The sequence below is a fragment of the Polypterus senegalus genome, chromosome 13, assembly GCF_016835505.1.
Source record: "Polypterus senegalus isolate Bchr_013 chromosome 13, ASM1683550v1, whole genome shotgun sequence".
Classification (NCBI taxonomy): domain Eukaryota; kingdom Metazoa; phylum Chordata; class Cladistia; order Polypteriformes; family Polypteridae; genus Polypterus; species Polypterus senegalus.
In genome coordinates, this window is record NC_053166.1 from 29,657,396 (window position 1) to 29,677,356 (window position 19,961).

The following is a 19,961-nucleotide window of genomic DNA, read 5'->3' on the forward strand; positions in this document are numbered from 1 at the left end:
AACGATTTTATACGGTAAAACATTGTATTCACTCTGGGTAGCACAGAAAACACAAGTTACATTGACAAGAGCATATTTATTGCATATCTATCCAATGACTTTCTTCCCTAATGACATACTTCTACGGTGTCAAAACCTTGTCTAGTGTTTATCATGACTTGTGGCACTCGGACAAGCAACTCTATACATCTGAATCACCATGTACTGCAAACCTTAAGGACCATGTTAACACAAGATTAGGCTTATGAAGTGACTCCAAAATGGGAACCTGTATGCAGACTATGTCTTGCGCAGTGTCAAGTAAAACACAGCACTTTTTATTTATTGGGGATACAACCAATGCAAAGTTTCAGCACACTTTATCCTCACCAATGGTGCAAGTCAATAATAACATTACAGAAGTTAGCATTAATATTCAAGTATAATCCAAGTAAAACAAGGAAATGTAAAAAGAAAAGAAAATGACAACAAATAAAGACAATCTCATAGCAATGCCACAAAATAACATTCAGCTCAGTCCAAAATGTTGCTGAATAATTTTAAAAAATGTGCATTTCTAACAAAACAAACTGAGATATTCTGTTAATTGTATTACATTAACCCAATATAAACCCATTGGACCAGTCTCCCAAATAACAAACTCTTTGATCCTTTCAGTTGTAAGGATAGCCCATGGTATAGCCAGCTAGTAAAATTATTTGTAAACACACTGTACCTACCCTAACACAACACATCTTTGTATGTTATACTCCTCTGAAAACTAATACTGTAGTGCAATGCCCAGACTGCAAGTTACTTTCAGATTGCCAATATGCCATTTATGGACAAATCCAAAACATATTATGTAATATCATCTACTGGTGAATTCTGCTCGTACTTGTAATATTTCTATAACACTATTATACTGTATTGAGGATTAGTCTTATTATGTTCTGCATATTGTATTGACCCATTTTTATTTTTTGTCACTCACTGCATGCCCTACCTGGAAAGGGGTCTCTCAACTGCCTTTCCCAAGGTTTCTTCCATTTTTTTCTCTACAAGGGTTTTTTTTTGGGGTTTTTCCTTGTCTTCTCAGACACTTGAGATTTGGGGGCTGTCAAAAGGCAGGGCCTGTTAAAGCCCATTGCAGTACTCCTTGTGTGATTTTGGGCTATACAAAAATAAACTATTATATATGTGCCTCTTGGACTTCTCCATCATTACAGTAAGAGTGGCATTCCTGATCAAAGAAGCTGCTATCGCAAACCAGCAAAGTTGCCCCTGTATCTCTCTCTCTCTCTCTCTCTGTCACTCCATAAATCTCTGTCCATCCCCCACTCAGGTCAGCATCTTTTTTTTTTTTTTAATCTTTGGCGGCTCTCCTGCTATTCAAATCAGCCAACCATTCTGTGTTTTTAAAGCCCACTGGCTATGCTGCCAAGAACATCATTGAAGCAAGAGACAGTAGTTGTTTAAAGGTACAGACATTAATTTCCTTTCACAAATTTCCATTACTAAAAAGAAAAAAACACAAACTCTAAAATACAAAATAAAAAGTGGGCAACACTGAGGCACAATATGGACACTGGGGTTGAAATCTCGGGTTTTCCCCGAGTGGTGTCTGCATGTTTTTTCTTCCTATGTTCGTGTGGGTTTTCTATGGGAGTTCCAGTTTCCTCCCACAGTCCACAGACATTCAGTTTAAGTGAATTAGCACTGCTAAATTGTCTCTAGTGTGTGTGTGTGGTGTGTGTGTGTGTGAGACAGAACAAATATTTTCACCCTGCAATTGACTGGTGCGCTGATGCTTGCTGGGATAGACTCTAGCTTCCCTGCAAATCTATTTAAGATAAATGGGTTTGGATAATACACATACAAATTACAAGATTCAAAAAACCAATTAATTACATGTATCAAAATAAATATTTTCATGAGAAGTTCACTGATCATGATTTTCAGTTTTAGAATTTATTTGGCAGAAAATGTGCAGTTAGAATTTGCTTGCCAGTTTCAAGACACTAAACATGCTGTCAACTGCCACACAGATGGCTTTGGTCAGGATATTAATACTAAAATTCAGCAAAGATTGATCCATTTAAACCTTAGTGCAGTTCTATACTAGCTATCAAAATGTAAACAATTTTACAACCATCACATCTGCAACTTCCTTACATTTGATCTAAATCAGGATTGCCCTACCCTGGCAACAATGAGCAGAGAACATTCCAAAGCAGTTATGTATAGTTGCTGCAGGAAGCACTGCTTCTTTAACTGAAGTTTACAGCACCCATGCAATTATATTTTTGTAAAATTCTTTAGGTTAAGAATAAAAAGATACAGCAACATGAAATTCAGCCTCTTTCAGGCTTTGTAGCAATTTTTCCATAAAGTGGATATATGAAAGTTTACATATTAATAAAAATCATATGGTGAATTGTATTAAGCATGTAATATTCACAATGTCTAGCTACAATGCAAATATTCAATCCAACTTTTAATAAGCATCCCTCAGAAAATGTTAATTTTAACTGATCTTTTCAAAGAATGCTGATTTATTAGTAATGTGTGTCATTTCAGCAGTGCACTTTTCCCCTATTTACTGATTAATCAAAATCTATTTTAGATATTCAAGTATCTATTAGGACAGCGGAGGGAAAACAAATTCAGAATGTTAAACCCCTTCCTAATATCTGTTTTTGCATATTGTACATGAGGAATGGCCTCAGACCTGTAGACAAACTACATTATTAGAAGTACCTGACTAAGCAAGCAAAATTTTTAAATCATGACTATCTTTATTCAAGGAACAAAAAGTTATCCAACACTTGGTTAAGGGTATCTTTAACAGCAACAATTGCAACTAAAAGGGTCCTATAATTTGGTACTTGTCTTTCACATCAATGTTAAGGAGTTTTAGCGCACTCTTTATTGCAAGATTGCTTCAATACACTCTAGTAAGTCTACACACATGGACTGCTTGTTTCTTACCCTGTTACAGTATCCCAATTTAGTTCAACTCAGTACTTTCACTATACTGCTCTAAAACTTCACTTTTATTTCTTCCTAACCATTCAGTTGTAGATTTGTGTTTTATTCCATTGTCCTGCTGCATAACCCAATTACACTTTAGCTTCAGATCAAGGACAGATAAGATATACTTTTGTGGAATACTGTATTCTGATGCAGAATTCATAGTACCTTTCAAAATGGCACGTCTTCCAGGTCCTAAAGCAGCAAAGCATCCCTATAATATGTAATCACTCCCATGCTTTATTGTAGGAATAACGATCTTACTGTCAAATGCATTATTAGCAATACACCAGACACAGAGGGACCAGAGTCATCTAGAGAGTTCTATCCATCTACCATATTTGACTCATCTGTTCATAGAACATCATTCCAAAAAAGCTTTTGGATTACCCAGATGTTTGTTTGCAAATGTGAGACAAGCACTAATGTCACTTTTGCATAACTGAAGCTTCTAGCTAGCTACTCTCACGAGTTCCACTTGTATTCCATCTCTATTTTTCCATAGAGTCATGAACACTGATCTTAGCAGCAGCTAGAGAGGAGTACAGTTTGTTGGATTTCCTGAGATTCTTTTTAACTTCTTAAATGAGTCATCATTATGCCCTTGATGGCAGGCTGTCCTTATCCTGAGGAGATTCACCACTCTTCCAAATATTCTACATTTGGATATAATGTCTCTCATTGTGGTGCTGTGGAGTTCCATCACCTTATAAATGGCTCTGTAGCCCTTTTTGAAATTTCAAGCTTATTTTTTCCTCATCACTTCTGGAGCATAGTGTTCTTCTAGAAACCTTGTGATGACCACTTCACTCTCATGGTAAGGGTCAATATATAGTGAAGTTTAGATTCTAGAGGCCTGGCAGCAATCAGGTTTAACTGTCTAATTATGAACTAACTTTAATCAGCTGTCTGTGTTACTAAGAGGGCAATTACATTTTCACATAGACACTACAGGTCGTGGCATATCTATTATTTAAATAAAGTAAAACAGTTTAGAAGTGGTGTTATATATTTACTCTGGTTCTTTTACCTAATATTAAACATTCATTTTCTTAACCTGCTGGGCAGGATAACAGGGCAGCAAGAGGCTGTCCCAGCATCAAGAACAAGACAGTAACAGCACCTGGAAAGGGTGCTAGTCCATCACAGGGTAATCTAATATTCTATTTCTAAAAATCTGAAGCCATTCATTGTGACAAATACACAAAAACAGAAGACAGAGAAAAATACCCACGACAGGAATTAATTTGGTTCTGCGCAGTAACAATCAGTAGCAAGGTGACTATTTCTCCCGCAAAAAAAAAGTTTATAAGTGTAAATTTCCTTCCACATAAGTGGGACAAGGATCCTGAAAGGCAAGCAAAAGATAAGATTCCCAGCTGCTGTTTTGTGTGTGAAACGAAACACATTGTTGATCAGCAATGGTTGAACATGGAGTTTGTTCATTTACTTAATTTTGTACCACGTACTCAAATCAAAGGTGCATTTAAGACACACTAATAATGCTATTTGTCAGATATTGCCTCAGGCACCATCCCTACTGCTTCCGAATGTCTGCTATTTGCCCCGGATCTCCTATCTGAATCTGTTGCTATGCAACCCATGCCAGTTCATCACATAGCATACTCCCACACACACCCTTAACAAGCCAATTTAATGTCACCAATTAAACTAATCTTGAGAAGTGTGTGGAAGAATGAGAGTCTTGAGAAAATCCAAGCAAGCAAAAGGAAAATGAAGTAATGTTTCTCAAACAGAATGAACGTTATAACATTGAGTTAACTTAATATCTGACAAATTTCATTAGATTTTTACTATAATATGTATTACCTTATTAAAAAGAATAATTAACATAATTTTATGCTGTATTAAACAGCTTTACTATTAAAAAGAAAACCTTGTCAAGATAAAATTCAATAATAAAGAAATAACGAAATACCAGTCCTTTTCAAAATTAAACTGGGATTCAATAATCAACCAATGTATAAGAACATGACATACATGTTCCTTCACAGGAGACATCACAGTCCCTTTAAGAGAGGGATATGAACTGGCAGTACAACTACTGAAGAAATCAAACAAGATCTACAAATCTAAGACATTCCACACTTTCATTTTGGCAACACTATTAAATAGCCTCATTTTTAAGCATTCTTGTTATCTCTCTTAGGATAAGCATGAAGTTATGGCAGACATGTAGCAGAATTTATAAGATATTCTTTTAATAATCACTGACAAGTGATTACTATTTTTTATGACCAGCATAAGGTATCAGCCATAACCACAGTGCCAGTGTACAAATTGTGGATACTCGATACAAAAAAGAACTGCATCCTGGCATAAAAGATGATGTCAAAGCTTCAAGGTATTGAATTGCTTCTTTGTTGAACGGTTTACTCCACTCAAAACTGATATATTTAAAAAAAAAAAAAAAAAAGTGTGTTACTTACCCCTTTAGTTTGTAGTGATGGTTTAGGAAGACAAATTTAGTCTCATGTTTTCATGCAAAATGGAGATAAACTTTCTGATGGAATAGGTGTCTATGCTAACCAATGCTGAACAGCGGCAAATAAAAGTTTCCATGAAAAAAAATGTCACACATACACCAAACATCATGTCATCAACTCAATAGGCTCTCAATATCCCAAAAACACCTCTTCACTAAAATATAATTACATAAGTCACTTCCGAAAAAGGCTCTTGTGAACAAAAATGGAACACCCTCAAAACTGACCATGCACTTGAAATGAAAATCCACCACCCTACCCTTCACTCATTGGTTACAAGCTCAGCCCAGAAAGATGGTATTGCACTACCAGAGTGCTATAGAACACATCTTATGGCTCAAGCGACAGAAAAGGTCTCCGGTGATTTCAACCCTACAAGAAAACCTTATTTAAATATAAAATGACAGAGAGATGCAAGCAAAATGTGCATATGAAAATAAACCCAGCTGCATTAACATGCATTAAAAATGCACATTAAAACACAAGACACACAGCAAAAGCACCTCCATTAATTTGCATCTCTAGATATGTACAGGTATGAACCATGCCTAAACTCTTTGCCAAACAGCTGAGCATCCTCATAAATAAAATTCATACATTTAATATTTTAGGTTACTTGTCACTTTTGTGTTTATTATGAAAGTTAACTTGGCTTATTTTATGAAACTGGTGCCTGATTTAGGCCCAACTGCATGCTAAAACATTTGCAGAGGTATTCCAGAAAACAAATTAATAACTCAAAATAAAATGCATGTATCTGTTTTTTCCCCCCTTGTAATTTGGGATTAAACGTGATTTGTGACAGCTCTTTCAATGTCTTTCAATGTTCTTTTTGCCTGTGGCAGAGCTGAAATTCATGTAAAATAGCAATTAAATATTTACTTGTTTTAATAATCTAGGTAAAATTAAACAACAATATATTATTTTTAAGTTTGAGAATCGTCCCAATTTTAGGGAAAAACCCTTTATCCAAAAAAAAAATTAAAAATTGCCGATTTTTTTTTTTGTTGTTGTTTTGTTTGGCTTGTAGGGCTTTACATTTAATCATTCAGCCTATGAGATCAGACCTGTAGAGGCACACTTAGGGAAGTTGTTGTTGTGTGCCTCATTCAGTGTAGTTTCTGATGAAAAAACGGGCATAAACTGAATGATTTATTCATGATCTTTCTTAAAAAAAATGTTTTGTGTTGACGATTTAATGCAAATACCTGATAGGGATTGTTATATATTGTCACTTAATGCAATTTATTTGAATTTAGCGTTAGTTTGATGAGGGAACTGGCATCAAGTGAATGATTTATTCATCATCACCCTTTCAGGAGTACTACACCTTCACCAACTGCATCTCACAGAAAACCAAATAAGAACTGTGCAGTGTTCTAGTAACAATAATTGCTAAAAATCTAGGCAATTCTATTGGCATGGTAGATGTGCATCCCACAGCACTAGCAGTAATCTTATCTGGTTAACTCCAACAAAAAATACCTTTTTTAAGGTACCTACCACCATTAATGATTTATTTTTTCTATTCATTGTTTGAGATTGACTTTACATGCTTTGGCCATACTTTCAGTATGACAAAACTAAACTGCACCTTTTCAGCAATGCTTTTTATTCATTCAGGTGCAAATTCAACAATTTGAACATAAAAATAACTAACTATAATTTCAAAAGATGTTCTGACAACTTTCATTTTTCCCCTTTTTCTTGTCCATTATTTAAAAGTGTGAAATTTCAAAGGGTCCAATGATATGCAACAGTAATAATGAACATGTAGTGCCTTTCTAAGCAGCTGTGAAGACTTAAAACAGCCATGCAAAATTTTTTTTTTCACATTCTCAGTAATACGTTTCTGTCACTGAATGAGTAGGAGAACCACAGTTGTTCTCAATAAAAATGACAATTATGGAGACTTAAAACTATTTTCATAATGATGCAGTTGTCAGTTTCACCCTTGTTATCTTATAAGGCACACTCACCCCAGCAACATAACTCAAGTTGCAACTTGACTCTTGCTAACACAGGCATTTTCTTTCACAGTAAATTTTACAGAAGCAGAATTACTCCCTTACTTAAACTGATCAAGAACACATTATGCAAGCATTACATGATGCACATAGGAGAGTTTTAACAACATGCATCACAAAATATGTTGACAATATAAATAAAATGAATACTCCTGGAATTTCCAGGAGGAACTGGGAAAATTGCTAGTGATAAGGTGATGATAGTAATGAGGTTCATGCTAGGTGAGGATTGTGATGAGGTTCCTTAGTGTATGATTGGACCAGGACAACAGCACATGCTGATACACTGCTCTGGAAAATCCATACTGGCCTCTACATTTGCAAAAAGAGGACAAAGGTGAATTGCTGTGTTTTGGAATAATGATATTAGCATTATCCAAATTTCAACTAACCAGTTCAGGAAATATGCAAATCACGGTTCTGGACTGTGGCAATTCAATGATACTCTGCTGCTCGGGAGATCACTGGCACACGAAAAGCATTACGTTTACAGAGGACAGAAAAGCATCTGCCACCATAGTGGCATTTCAACCTCTCACACCAGTTGTCAGTGATTATACTATCAGGTATTAGTCATATGCACATTGTCAGGTTTTATGCTACAATTCATGCATAAATAGACGAAGAGAAGGACAAAGTCTACTCCCAGCTACAAACCACACTAGACTCTTAAACACAAAGTGATATGTTCAATATTGCAAGTACCCTAAATGCTTGTTTGGATGAGTTATGAAGCATGAGAGGTCATGGAAACCTACATAACAAAGGGCTGTCGTTCACTGTAGCCTGTAAATCATGAATTTAAATGGCATGCATACAGCCGAAAAACTCGCCCCATTTTGGATTATTTAATAATATCTAACAGAACCAGGACTTCATTTATGGGTACTCGTGTAATGCAATACAAAGAGTATGAGCCTAGTCATTAAGTGATGCACAACTGTACAGCTCTGACTGAGGAGACCCATTCTTAAGACAGAACCAGCACACACACACACACACACACACACACACACACACACACTAACCATGATGGTATCATTGTGTGGATTTGGAGGAGACATGCAAGTAAGAGTTACATTGTATCGTACTGAGTACATAGGACAATAAACTTGTACCAAAATAAACTAAAGCAAGGTAAAGTGGCTGGCTGCACCATATCTATAACAAGTAATAAAATCTTGAGGCGATCAATTATCACAACAATTGCACTCACTAATTAGGCTGATTTGGATGATGGAACAAATAGCAAACACATTATTGTCCCCAATATTACAGAGAGGAGTTTATTTTCTATATTTGTGGCTATTACAGGAACAGTCTCCTCTCCCTTGTTGGAAAAAAGTAACAGGGCTTATCTTTAAACTCTGTACGTTGTCACTGCCACCCTCACTAGGAAAAGTGGATCTAAAGTGAAATGAAATGCTGTCAACACATTAACTGTCTTGTGTAATTCACTGAAATGAAAGTCAAATAGTAAAGAAATATTAAACTATATCAAATGCTAAACATTTCCAATTAACAAATTCCACCACCCTTGGTCCTTGCCATATAAAATTTTCATGCAAAGTAATTTTTATTTTTCGATTAAACCCAATGATGCTACCCAGGTTCATAAAGCAATTGGAAGACGCCATCCTACGTAAGCACTTACACATTGCACAAAGCTAAAATACTACTGTCAAAGGGGCTATTGTCTCTCAAAAACTGCAGCAATATTTCCTGCATACATTATTTTAACTTACCAGATGACAGCTCTCAGCAATGGGGAGGAAAATGTACATTTTGAATGGCATTAACTTGTGAAGTCCATTGCCCTCAACAAAAGCCAATAGGTTGTCATATCCCTTGTGATGAAAACTGCTATTTTCCTGATCACTGCTTGCTACACTAGACTGATCAGACAAGCTGAAATAGCAACCAGATTTATCTGCACAGTAGCCAGCAGATGGTACTATGTTCCTTTTAACCATTGCTATTCCAGCATGTAACTCAGAAGGAAAATACAAAAATACACAAATATTAAGAGCCTAACAAATACTCTGTATCCTTAAATATATTAAATCATTCAATTGCCATGGCAAATTCCTAACTGGTATTGAAAGCAATTAAAACAACATTTTTAAATAGGTAACATTTTGCAACATAAGAGCTATTTTATGCTGCAAAACAAATCTTACTTAAAACTGTATACATCATATTTCTAAAGCATAATAATTTTTTGAATTAGGTCATAAACATTTTTATGTTGAACACCGAACAGTGTTTAAGGTTAATTACATTACCAACATCCAAGGTACATGGTGAAGAGAAAACATTTCCCCCATCACCTGCTGCTTTAATAGTGGAGACAAGTCAGAGTACAGAAAGGTTGTGGAGGACTTTATTTTATGGTGCAGGGACAACCATCTGTAACTCAACATTTGCAAAACAAAAGAGCTGGTGGTGGCATTCCGAGAAGTCTCTGGTACCAGACACTTTTAAGGGGAGGATGTGAAAGTAGTGCACAGCTGCAAGTACCTGAAGGTTCACATAAACAAACTGGTCTGGTCTGACAACACGGTGCCGCTGTACAAGAAGAGCCAGAGCAGACTGGACATCTTAAGTAGACCCTGGCAGCAAGCTACTGAAAATGTTCTAGCTCAAAAGATGCACAATACCTGATCAAACTTATCAGGAACGCCTGCTCCATCACATTTCAAACCCTGGAACCACTGGAAGCTGAAGAGGACAAAAAGGATGATGGCAAAATTAGATGTCATCATTAAAATTTCCCTTCTTCCACACCAGTAAGTGCTCTCTTGGAGCACTTTTAGTCAAAGTGCTCATTCCACCACAGTGTGCTAAGAAGCTCCTCTGGGGGTCTTTTCTGCCCATAGCCATACTCTTTTTTAGTTCATTTGGAAATATCTGCACAATACACAGTTATTTATTCATTCATTGGCTCTATTATTTGTCCTGTAAGTCTGTTTGTCATGTTTTTACTGCTGTATACATCTGAATTTCCCCCCATGGGATTAATAAAGTTTACCTAATCTAATTATTTCTATAGCAAATGTTCATATAAAGTATGTACCTTAAAGTGCTTTGCAAGATGCCAAAGGAAAAGAACAAGATAAACAAATTAAAATGAGATAAAAAAAGATTGAATAAATGGCAAATCAAAAATTAAAGAAAAAAAATCAATGTGCACTTACATAACAAAGATATATAGGTAATAGAAAAAGTCCCTAAAAACGAATGTATGTAAGTCTCTTAAAGATAAACCTGATGCTATAGTCACACGACTGGGGAGGACAGAAAAAAGAATAAACACTCCATCTGACCCCAAATGGGCATTCTGCCTAACATACATGTACTTAAGTTGTTTCTTGTTGTTTTTAACCTCTTTTACTAGAAGATTTCATGCAACAGGTGTATTGGACAGTTTGGGAGTGTCTGCTTATGTCCCAACAGGTGGCTAGATCAGGTGGTGGTTAGAAAATCAAGAGAGAATGTCATGAAAAGTAGTACAGTATAAGGAATGGAACTGAATTAAGGCAGGCTGTATACATCCCAAATCCTGGAGTACCACAGTGGCTGCCAGCTCTTGTTCAAAATAAGATATTCATTATTATCACTTGTTTAAAGCCCCCCCTCACCCCCCCAAGTTTACCCAGGTTAGCGGACCGTCTAACAAGCCATCCACCAAAGCTTTCTCCCCACCAACTATTTCTGTAAATGGAACATGCCATTTAATAAAAATATTCTGATCTTTAGACATAAAGGAATAATTTGTATATCTGTCCGAGTTAGAAATCCTATCCAAGCCTACACTTCATCAGGAAATTACCATAATTAACCAAGGATAATGAGAACACCTACAAGTACCGCCAACCTTTTACTACAAATCAGTCTTACTAAAACTAGCTACATAATAATGAACACATATATAGTAGCACTGATTTAACCAATTAATTTACAATTCATCATTTTCACTCACTGTGTTCTTGAAAGAGAGAGAAAGAAAAAAATAGAAAATCCTGGATAAGCAAATTGAAGCAAACGCACACAGACTTGTGTACACTAAAGGGCGTGATGTGCATTTCTGAATGTCAAAGAGAAGTTACTGAATTACTAATTTCTGAGACAGCAGACAGAGTGCTACACCTAAAGGTCTTGTTAAACAAACAGTTCAAATCAACAGCATGTCTAAATGTAAAACCTACAACCACTGTGGGCCTTAAGTGCCACTGCATTAAGTAAACGTCATCTTTAAACTATGCTGAAATTATAGTGACTCATTTAAAAAAAACATTTATTTTACATGGAAAGGGATTTAATCAATCCAAAGTGTGTTTGTATTTACCAAATAAAATCCCTTACACAGGCTCAATAAAGAGGCCCATCATAAGTTAAAGCTATATAAAAATAAATTGCAAATATTCCATTAGAGTGTGACATCAGCACTACAACTCCATAAATCTTTACTGAAGCCAGACAAACCAAAAAACTGGTGTTCTAAGACAGGGAAATACTGCCAGTTACACAAGAAACACTTCTTTATTATAATATAATATACAGGAGGTCAAAGGTTTAGTTGCAATCTTCAAATGCATTCTACATTTTATAAAACTACTAATACTACCATAAAAACAAAATTCAGATTGCATTTGTTACAAGGTGCAACTATTTACAGTTATGTATAACAACTTAACTTATATTAGAAATATCTGTGTTCAAAATTTCTACTGTACTGATGTATAACGTTTTCTCTTAATTCCCAATTATAATTATGGGAAAGCTTTTACATTGCAAGTCATGTATAACAGAAAAAACACAATGTCTATGAACCAAATTATTTAGCATTAAGGTATAGCTGAAGACTGTGGCAGTGATAGATGGGATCAGAAAGACGTTCAGATCAAGTTGAAAGGTAAGGCATGAGGAATTCTGAATGTGGGACATAAACAAAACAATGCAGTTAAAATGGTCATTGTTATTCAGTGCTTCCAAATTTAGGGTAAATTTTAGGTGTGCAATAGTTAGATATACAGTACATATTTAAGAAATAGGGCGGCATGGTGGCACAGTCCATAGTGCTTCTGCCACGCAGTTAAGAGACCCAAGTTCGCTTCCGGGGTCCTCCCTGTGTGGAGTCTGCATGTTCTCCCCGTGTCTGCATGGGTTTCCTCCGGGTGCTCTGGTTTCCTCCCACAGTCCAAAGACATGCAGGTTAGGTGCATTGGTGATCCTAAATTGTCCCTAGTGTGTGTGTGGTGTGTGTGTGTGTGTGCGCGCGTGTGCCCTGCAGTGGGCTAGTGCCCTGCCCATGGTTTGTTTCCTGCCTTGTACCCTGTGTTGGCTGGGATTGGCTCCAGCAGACCCCTGTGACCCTGTAGTTAGGATGTAGCGGGTTGGATAATGGATGGATGGATATTTAAGAAATAAAGAGTAACCAAATCTACAACGATCATCATTTTGGGGGAAAAAAAAAAAATACAAAAACACCCTAAACTGTGGATTGAGTATAATTTTACTACATTTATAATGTGAATAACATCTTATTTAACTGTACATAATATGCACATATTATATTTATTGTACTTCTGCTCTTTGCACTTCTGATTAGATGCTAAACTGAATCTCGTTGCCCTGTATTTATACATGTGTAATGACAATAAAGTGAATCTAATCTAATTTTAACATTAAACAATAAGATCAACCACATTTTGACAAAAAAAAACTAAGAAAAAGTTAATCTTTTCAGTTGAAAAACTTGCAAACAAAGGCATGAACTGACACAACTACAGTATATAAACACCCACAAAGTCAACATTGTAAATGCTTGTTGCTACTTTACAGTGAGTAAATACGGAGGTAGAACTGAATCCTAGTTATGAGCACACTTTACATGATGTGTATGATGTCCCTGGTAAGTTTGTGATATTTACACATTAAACCATCTGTCCAGCCCCAAAGAGCAAAAAGCAGGTATTTTCAGAAAATCTGAAGAGCTTGATTAGTATTTTGGAAGCACCACACAAGTACAAATTGAAAAGTTGGACTGAATTGTCTAGTAACTACATAAAAATTCAGTTTGATTTTTTTCTTTCTGAACGGTTGAATTTTCCCCCCAAGCAGTAACACCTTAAATTATGCTACAGCATACTTCCCTAACAAAACCATAAATCCACATTTCTCAAGATTTTTCCATTTTAAAATGAAGACATTTATCAATTTAGTTTCTTCATTAGTTTGTTGATCATAATCTTTAGAGACTATGATGTTTTCTCAAGACTGAACATCCAAGGATATCAGTACTGTTAATGATGACTTCATCTCCAACTGTATTTAATGTCTAGTCAAGAATCAGTAACAAGAGAATGCTTACATTCTGTGCAATATAATTGCAAATATCTGAAATCTCAACAGGAACATTCAACAATTCAACATTAATCAAAAACTTATATCCATGGTGACACAGTAACTGGAGGAGAGCCGATGTCAAATTAATATAAAACAATTGACATAAGATAGAGAGTTAGCCCTAATACAGCTTACTCTGGCAAAGCAATGGTTATAAATCAACCATATATTTAATTGGGTAACCCAAGATAAGTCCTTTAATTCACTGCATCCAAAATGTACTTTGCTTCTATACATGTTATAGGTTTATATTGGCATTTCACTGTTACATTTATCATGTACAGTGAAATTCTTAACTTGCATTGGCTAATCAACATTGGACACATAGCCAGTCTCTGGTGCAATGATCAACTTGTAAAGCGCCCTGTGATGGTTTTCACTACGGACGAGCATAGGTGATCAAATGGCTGAATACCTGTGCATGTGTAACAAAGTACAGACTAAACAAAAATAGTCATTGACTCCTTATTACGAAGTTCTACCAAAATTAAATTAAAAAATTTGAACTGTAAAAAATGTGCACAATTTTGAACTTGAGACTATGATGTGTTATCATGATGACCATCCAAGGATGTCAGTACTGCAAGTGACAACTCCCATTTCCAACTGTATTTAGTGTCTAATCAAGTATCACGAATAACAGCAGGTTCAGATTCAGTGCAGTACACTCATATGTATATATATTTAAAAATCTCACCTGGAACATTCAACAGGACTCAAAGAGTAGTTTACAATAAAACTAAACTTAATGAGAAATTCATACCCATGATGACACAATAATTGGAGGATAGCCAATGTCAAGGTAATATGATACAATTGACATATAGTGATTTCTCAATACAGCTACTCAGGCAAAGGAAAAATTTGGTTATAGTCATCCATATATTTAATTATGCAACACAAGACAAGTCCTTTAAAATCACTGAATTCAAAATATATTTCAAATCTATACAAGTTATATGTTTATAGGTGTCATTAAGGTCACATGTACAGGATTAAATGAAATTCTTAACTTGCATGTGCAAATCAAAAAAAGAACAGGTCGCCAGTATGAAAAGTGCCATGATTATCTTGTGAAGCACCTTAAGATGTCGATCACTAGGGAGGAGCACAGGTGATCAAGAGGCTGAATGTGTGTGAAAAGGTACCTGATAAAACAGAAAACTGTACTTGAGCTTTGTATGCAAGAGTCAACTAGTGATAAAACTGTCAAAGTGGTTAAAGTTTTGAACTTTATACCCTAAATTTAAGAGTTTAAATCTCACTACTGACACTGTGTAACCATGAGCTAGGAAATTCACCTGCTGGGGCTCCAGCTCGAGGAGAAAAAACAAACAAAAAAAAAAATAAACAAAAGAACTGCAACCAATTGTATCTCTCAAATATGCAAGCCATCTTGGATAAAGGCATCAGCCAAATAACAACCCTCTCTGGCTTGAAGGAAAACTCTCTCTAGCTATGCCTACTTATTATCCCACCTTCTCCATTTAATTTAGCGCACTGTCTCTATTCAGCTAGGCTTATTATTGCTAACAGGCTCCAAGTCTGTACGCAGCCTTGGAGTAGTGATCGATGACCAATTGTCCTTCAGAGGCCATTTTGGTACATTTGGTACAATACCATAACATCAGACCGTATCTGACAGAGAATGCAGAACAACTCCTGGTCCAAGCTTTGATCTTATCATGAATGGACTACTGCAACTCCCTACTGGCTGGGGCACATTTAAAATACACCAACACAAGCCAAGGCAGGCAGCATGTGTCAGTCCTCTTTTCAGAGCAACCACATTGGCTCCCTGAGGCAGCACACATTAAGTTAATGGGTCAACACCTATACATATTTTTTACATATATGCATATTTGAGGTCCTCTATTCTCTACCACTCAGGTCTGCTGATGAATGGTGTTTTGTGATACCACTGTTGCATGGTATCTCAGTCCAGAAACTTTTCATGTGTAGCTCCTGGCTGCCCACCTCCATTCAAAATTCTAATTCCCTTAGTGGGGTGAAGAAGTGTTTGGAGACTCTCTTGTTCTGTGCAATTCTGTCTAACAAGGTTTTGCAACCTAGGGATTGAAACCCACTCGTATTTTATTCTTTGCTTTTCGCTTGTGATGATCAATTTTGTACTTTTGCCCTGTAACACTTGTTCCCAAACTGATGTTTACTCGATTATGCTGTCTTTTTTTTTTTTTCTTCAGATAAGTCGCTTTGGATGCAAAAGCTCATAAACATGCCAAGAAATCAAGTAAAAAAAAAACATTTGAAATTGCAAATAGATTAAAAATTTGCATTAATTAAATGCAAAAACAAAGTGGCAATCCTATAATATGGGAAGAAATAAATAACATTTAGGATCAGAGAGATCTGAATTAAAACAAGGTTAAAAAGACGAGAAAATAAATCATGATGAAAGATTCACTGCCACAAACAATACAACGTTGTTAGTGTTTAGTGACAGAAACAAAGTAGAAGAAAGATTAAGACTGGGGAAAAAAAACTGTTTATAAAAACACATGGGAAACACTTTAATGCGAGTGTAGAGATCATCACCTCATCCACAAAAGGAGCACATTAAATGACCCAAACTGAACCTGCTGCTCACTTCTTTCCATATAAAGGTCACTTAAAAATATTCTTTATTAAAGGCGAAGTTGCGTTGGGGTTAGAACTAACACAAGCCCTTGTCAAACACGATGGCCTGTCGATTCCAGGGATCTAAACAACGAAAAGATACGAACAATACCAGGAAGCTTCTTACTTTCATTCACATGTTAAGCGTGCCAAAAAGCTGCACCTTGCGCTTTTATAAAAAGCTCAGACCCGTCAGCAGTAATGAAGATTAATGATACTTGGTGTCTACATATGACGTTTACATCTGATGGGACACGCGACACGTCAGTCACCTTTCCTTGACGAAGGAGTAAACACACGCTGCTCCAGTACGTTGCAAGTGGCTGACAACTTCCCAAAATGTTACAACTTGCAAGCGCCGGTTTCTGTCTACACGGAAAACGATGCGCCTGACAGCTTTTGCTAGTAACCAGATCCTTCGTCAGTTTAGTCGCAGCCAGTTATAGCCACCCCATATCCGAATTTAGCATGTGAACCATAAAAAGTCACTAGACGAGGAACAGTGACGAGGCCAAGTTATGGGCATCAGGCACCGGTAAGCCTGCTCACCTGCACTGCCGCCACACCGCCAGCCCGGTCCGTCTCTCCCGAGTTCTCCAGCAGTTTGTCTCGGTATAACGACCATAAACCCACGTTGGGTAGAAAGAGAAGAGCCGCAACAACCAAGCCGGCGACCTGAAGCAGCCTTTTCTCCTTTCGTCTCATATCCCCCAAGGTATCAATGCAGTACTATAGACTGTAGCACGAAGTATCCGTTCGAGGTGCTGATAACTTTCACTCTGAGCTGAGCCACGCAATAACTAACTACAGGCACTTCCGCTCACTGGAACAAACCACTACGGAGCGCGAGGAGGGGGAAGCAGACAGACTGCATAACGTATTCCTGAGCTCCAAGCTCCATTAAATTACGAATGAACTTATTGTTCAAAACAAAGCGAAAAGCGACAGGCGGGAGGCAAGTGTGCGCATATATCTGTGCCGTCTCGTTTTTCTTTCCAGTACAGGAAGTTTAAGATCGAATGAGAGCGGCAGTTTGCTGGCTCGCTTTCAGGGAACTTGCAGTCCGCCTGTAAACAGGTTATTAGTAAGCGAGGGCGAGAGGCGCTCATTAAAAAAAGTCAAGAACGGATCATTAATGCATGCAGTGCAGTTCTGATATATTCTGTTTATCTCTTTCCAAACGATCTCGTCTGCTGAGCTATGTCTTCTTGGTTTTTTTTTTTTTTATAACTGAATCAACAAGGATATTAATGGCATTCATTAAGATTCATATCATTTGGTTTACTTATAGCGCCTTTTCCTTAAGATGCTTTTCAAATCAGAGTACCAAAGAAATCAAGTAACATATTCAAATAAATAATGAAGCACATGTAATAATTCTAAAACTCGAATTTAGAACACAAAGAATCAGTGAAATCAGTGTTAACTATTGCTATCACTTTTGCAATGTATATGACGTCTGAAAAGATCGGTCTCAACCGGAAAGCAAAGTGACGCATTAGTCATACATAAATAAGGTATGTGATCTTCGCTAAATTAATTTAATCATTTTAAATTTTACTAATATTGTGAGATTATTATATTTAATACAAACATGGATTGCAATTATTATAAAATGCACAAAATCATAGTGTCATCTAATCCAGTAACCTCCTAACCTTTATGAAATTTTAATGCCCTTCACTCTACCTCTCTCTCGCTCTTTCTTTCTCTGTCCCCCAACTTATGCAATCAAGGACAATATTGAATATACCGTAACATCCTTTAAACCCAGGTCAATTCCTACTTCGCAGTGGCACGATTCTTTTAGTATTTTGACGTGCTCTAAAATCAGTATCACATGTATTATGCACATAACTGCTTTATTCCTGCAGGATTTGTTATAATGACCCCTCTTTAAACTATTTTTGGTAACTCATTCTTTAATCACCCATAGATAACACGATGCTTTTGCTAGCATCTTTAATTCTTGCTTGGGGATTTTCTCAACAGAGTGAAGCTGCAGACTGCAATACACAAGGCTTCTACAAGACGAAGTAGTAAGCTTATATGTCCACGAGGTGGTGCTGTACCAAAATACCTTTGGATACAATGGATACAGTAACATTTCTAGAGCTCAACATTACAAAAAGAATTACTCAGCTGATCTTAAAAAATTAAAGTTACAGTAGAAGCTTTTTGTAATTAAAAAAATCGTTTATGTAGAAATATGGAACACTAAGGACACAAAAACATCCTGTAATAAATCATTAGTGAAAAAGAAATTGCACTCTTAAAAATAATGGTTCTTTAATGGCACTTTACTGGGTTGAGTGGTTCTTCGAAGAGCAATTGCTTGACAAAGAACCATTTCATTCTCTGAAGGGTGCATTCTAAGCAAAAATCGTTCTTTGGGCTTTGAAAAGACTCCTAATATGTGGATGGAAAAATTTAATATATAGTAGTAAAATATTTAATGTATAACTAGCAGAATAGTAGAGATCAAGAACTCTTACATTTAGCCTGTGTTATAGTAGGCTGTAGTGGCCCTTCTCAAATCAGGAAGTTATTGTTTGCTCACAAATCTATTCATGTTTATCAATGGAACTGGTTACAGGTCTAAATGAAAATGTGAATTTATTTTTGGAGAAATAGTATCGCTATGAAGAACTACTTTGGCACCTTTATGTTTAAGAGTGTATCATTGTAACATGTTATAAGAACATCAAATAGACATATAATGGAAATTAACCTATAAAATATGCAAGTTAAAGAATGATTGTGAATCGACTATCATGGCAAGACTGATTTTCTGAGGATATATGTGTGTCCATATGCACTTTGAGGATGTGTGGAAGGTATTTCTGTGACCCTTGTTTAGACATTTGCTTCAGCTTTATGAATGAAAGCTGAGAATAGTTGTCTAAAGTACAGTACATTCAAAGTATTCTGACCCTTTCACTTTTTCACATTTTGTTGTGTTGCAGCCTTGTGATAAAATCATTTTAATTCATTTTTCCATCATCAAACAACACCTCTTACACCAGAATGACAAACAAAAGCCAGTATTTTAGAAATTTCTGCACAGTTATTAAAATTAAACAAATTAAATATCACATTAGCTCAAGTATTCAGACCCTTTACTATGACACTTGAAATACGGCTCAGGGTCATCCCATTCTATTGTTGAGTTGGATCCCACCTGTGATAAATTCTTTTGATTGAACGTGATTAGGAAAGACACATACCTGTCTATAGAAGGTCTCACAGTTTACAATGTGTATCATATAAAAAACAAAAAACAAGCCAGGAGGTTAATGGAATTGCCTGTAGAGCTTAGAGACAGGATTGTGTGAAGGCACAGACCTGCTAAAGAAAAAATGTGGAGCAT

At 36.3% G+C, this 19,961-nt stretch overlaps 1 protein-coding gene across 1 annotated transcript in view; it reads right to left on the reverse strand.

Annotated features, from left to right (window-relative positions):
• LOC120542097 (polypeptide N-acetylgalactosaminyltransferase 10-like) overlaps window positions 1-17,374 on the reverse strand; it is a 106,838-nt gene extending 89,464 nt beyond the window's left edge. The window contains exon 1 of the mRNA XM_039774256.1: window positions 17,141-17,374. Within this exon, the coding sequence (XP_039630190.1) occupies window positions 17,141-17,296 (156 nt within the window). The 5' untranslated portion in view covers window positions 17,297-17,374. The remainder of the gene's footprint in view (window positions 1-17,140) is intronic.
• Window positions 17,375-19,961: the final 2,587 nt, after the last annotated feature.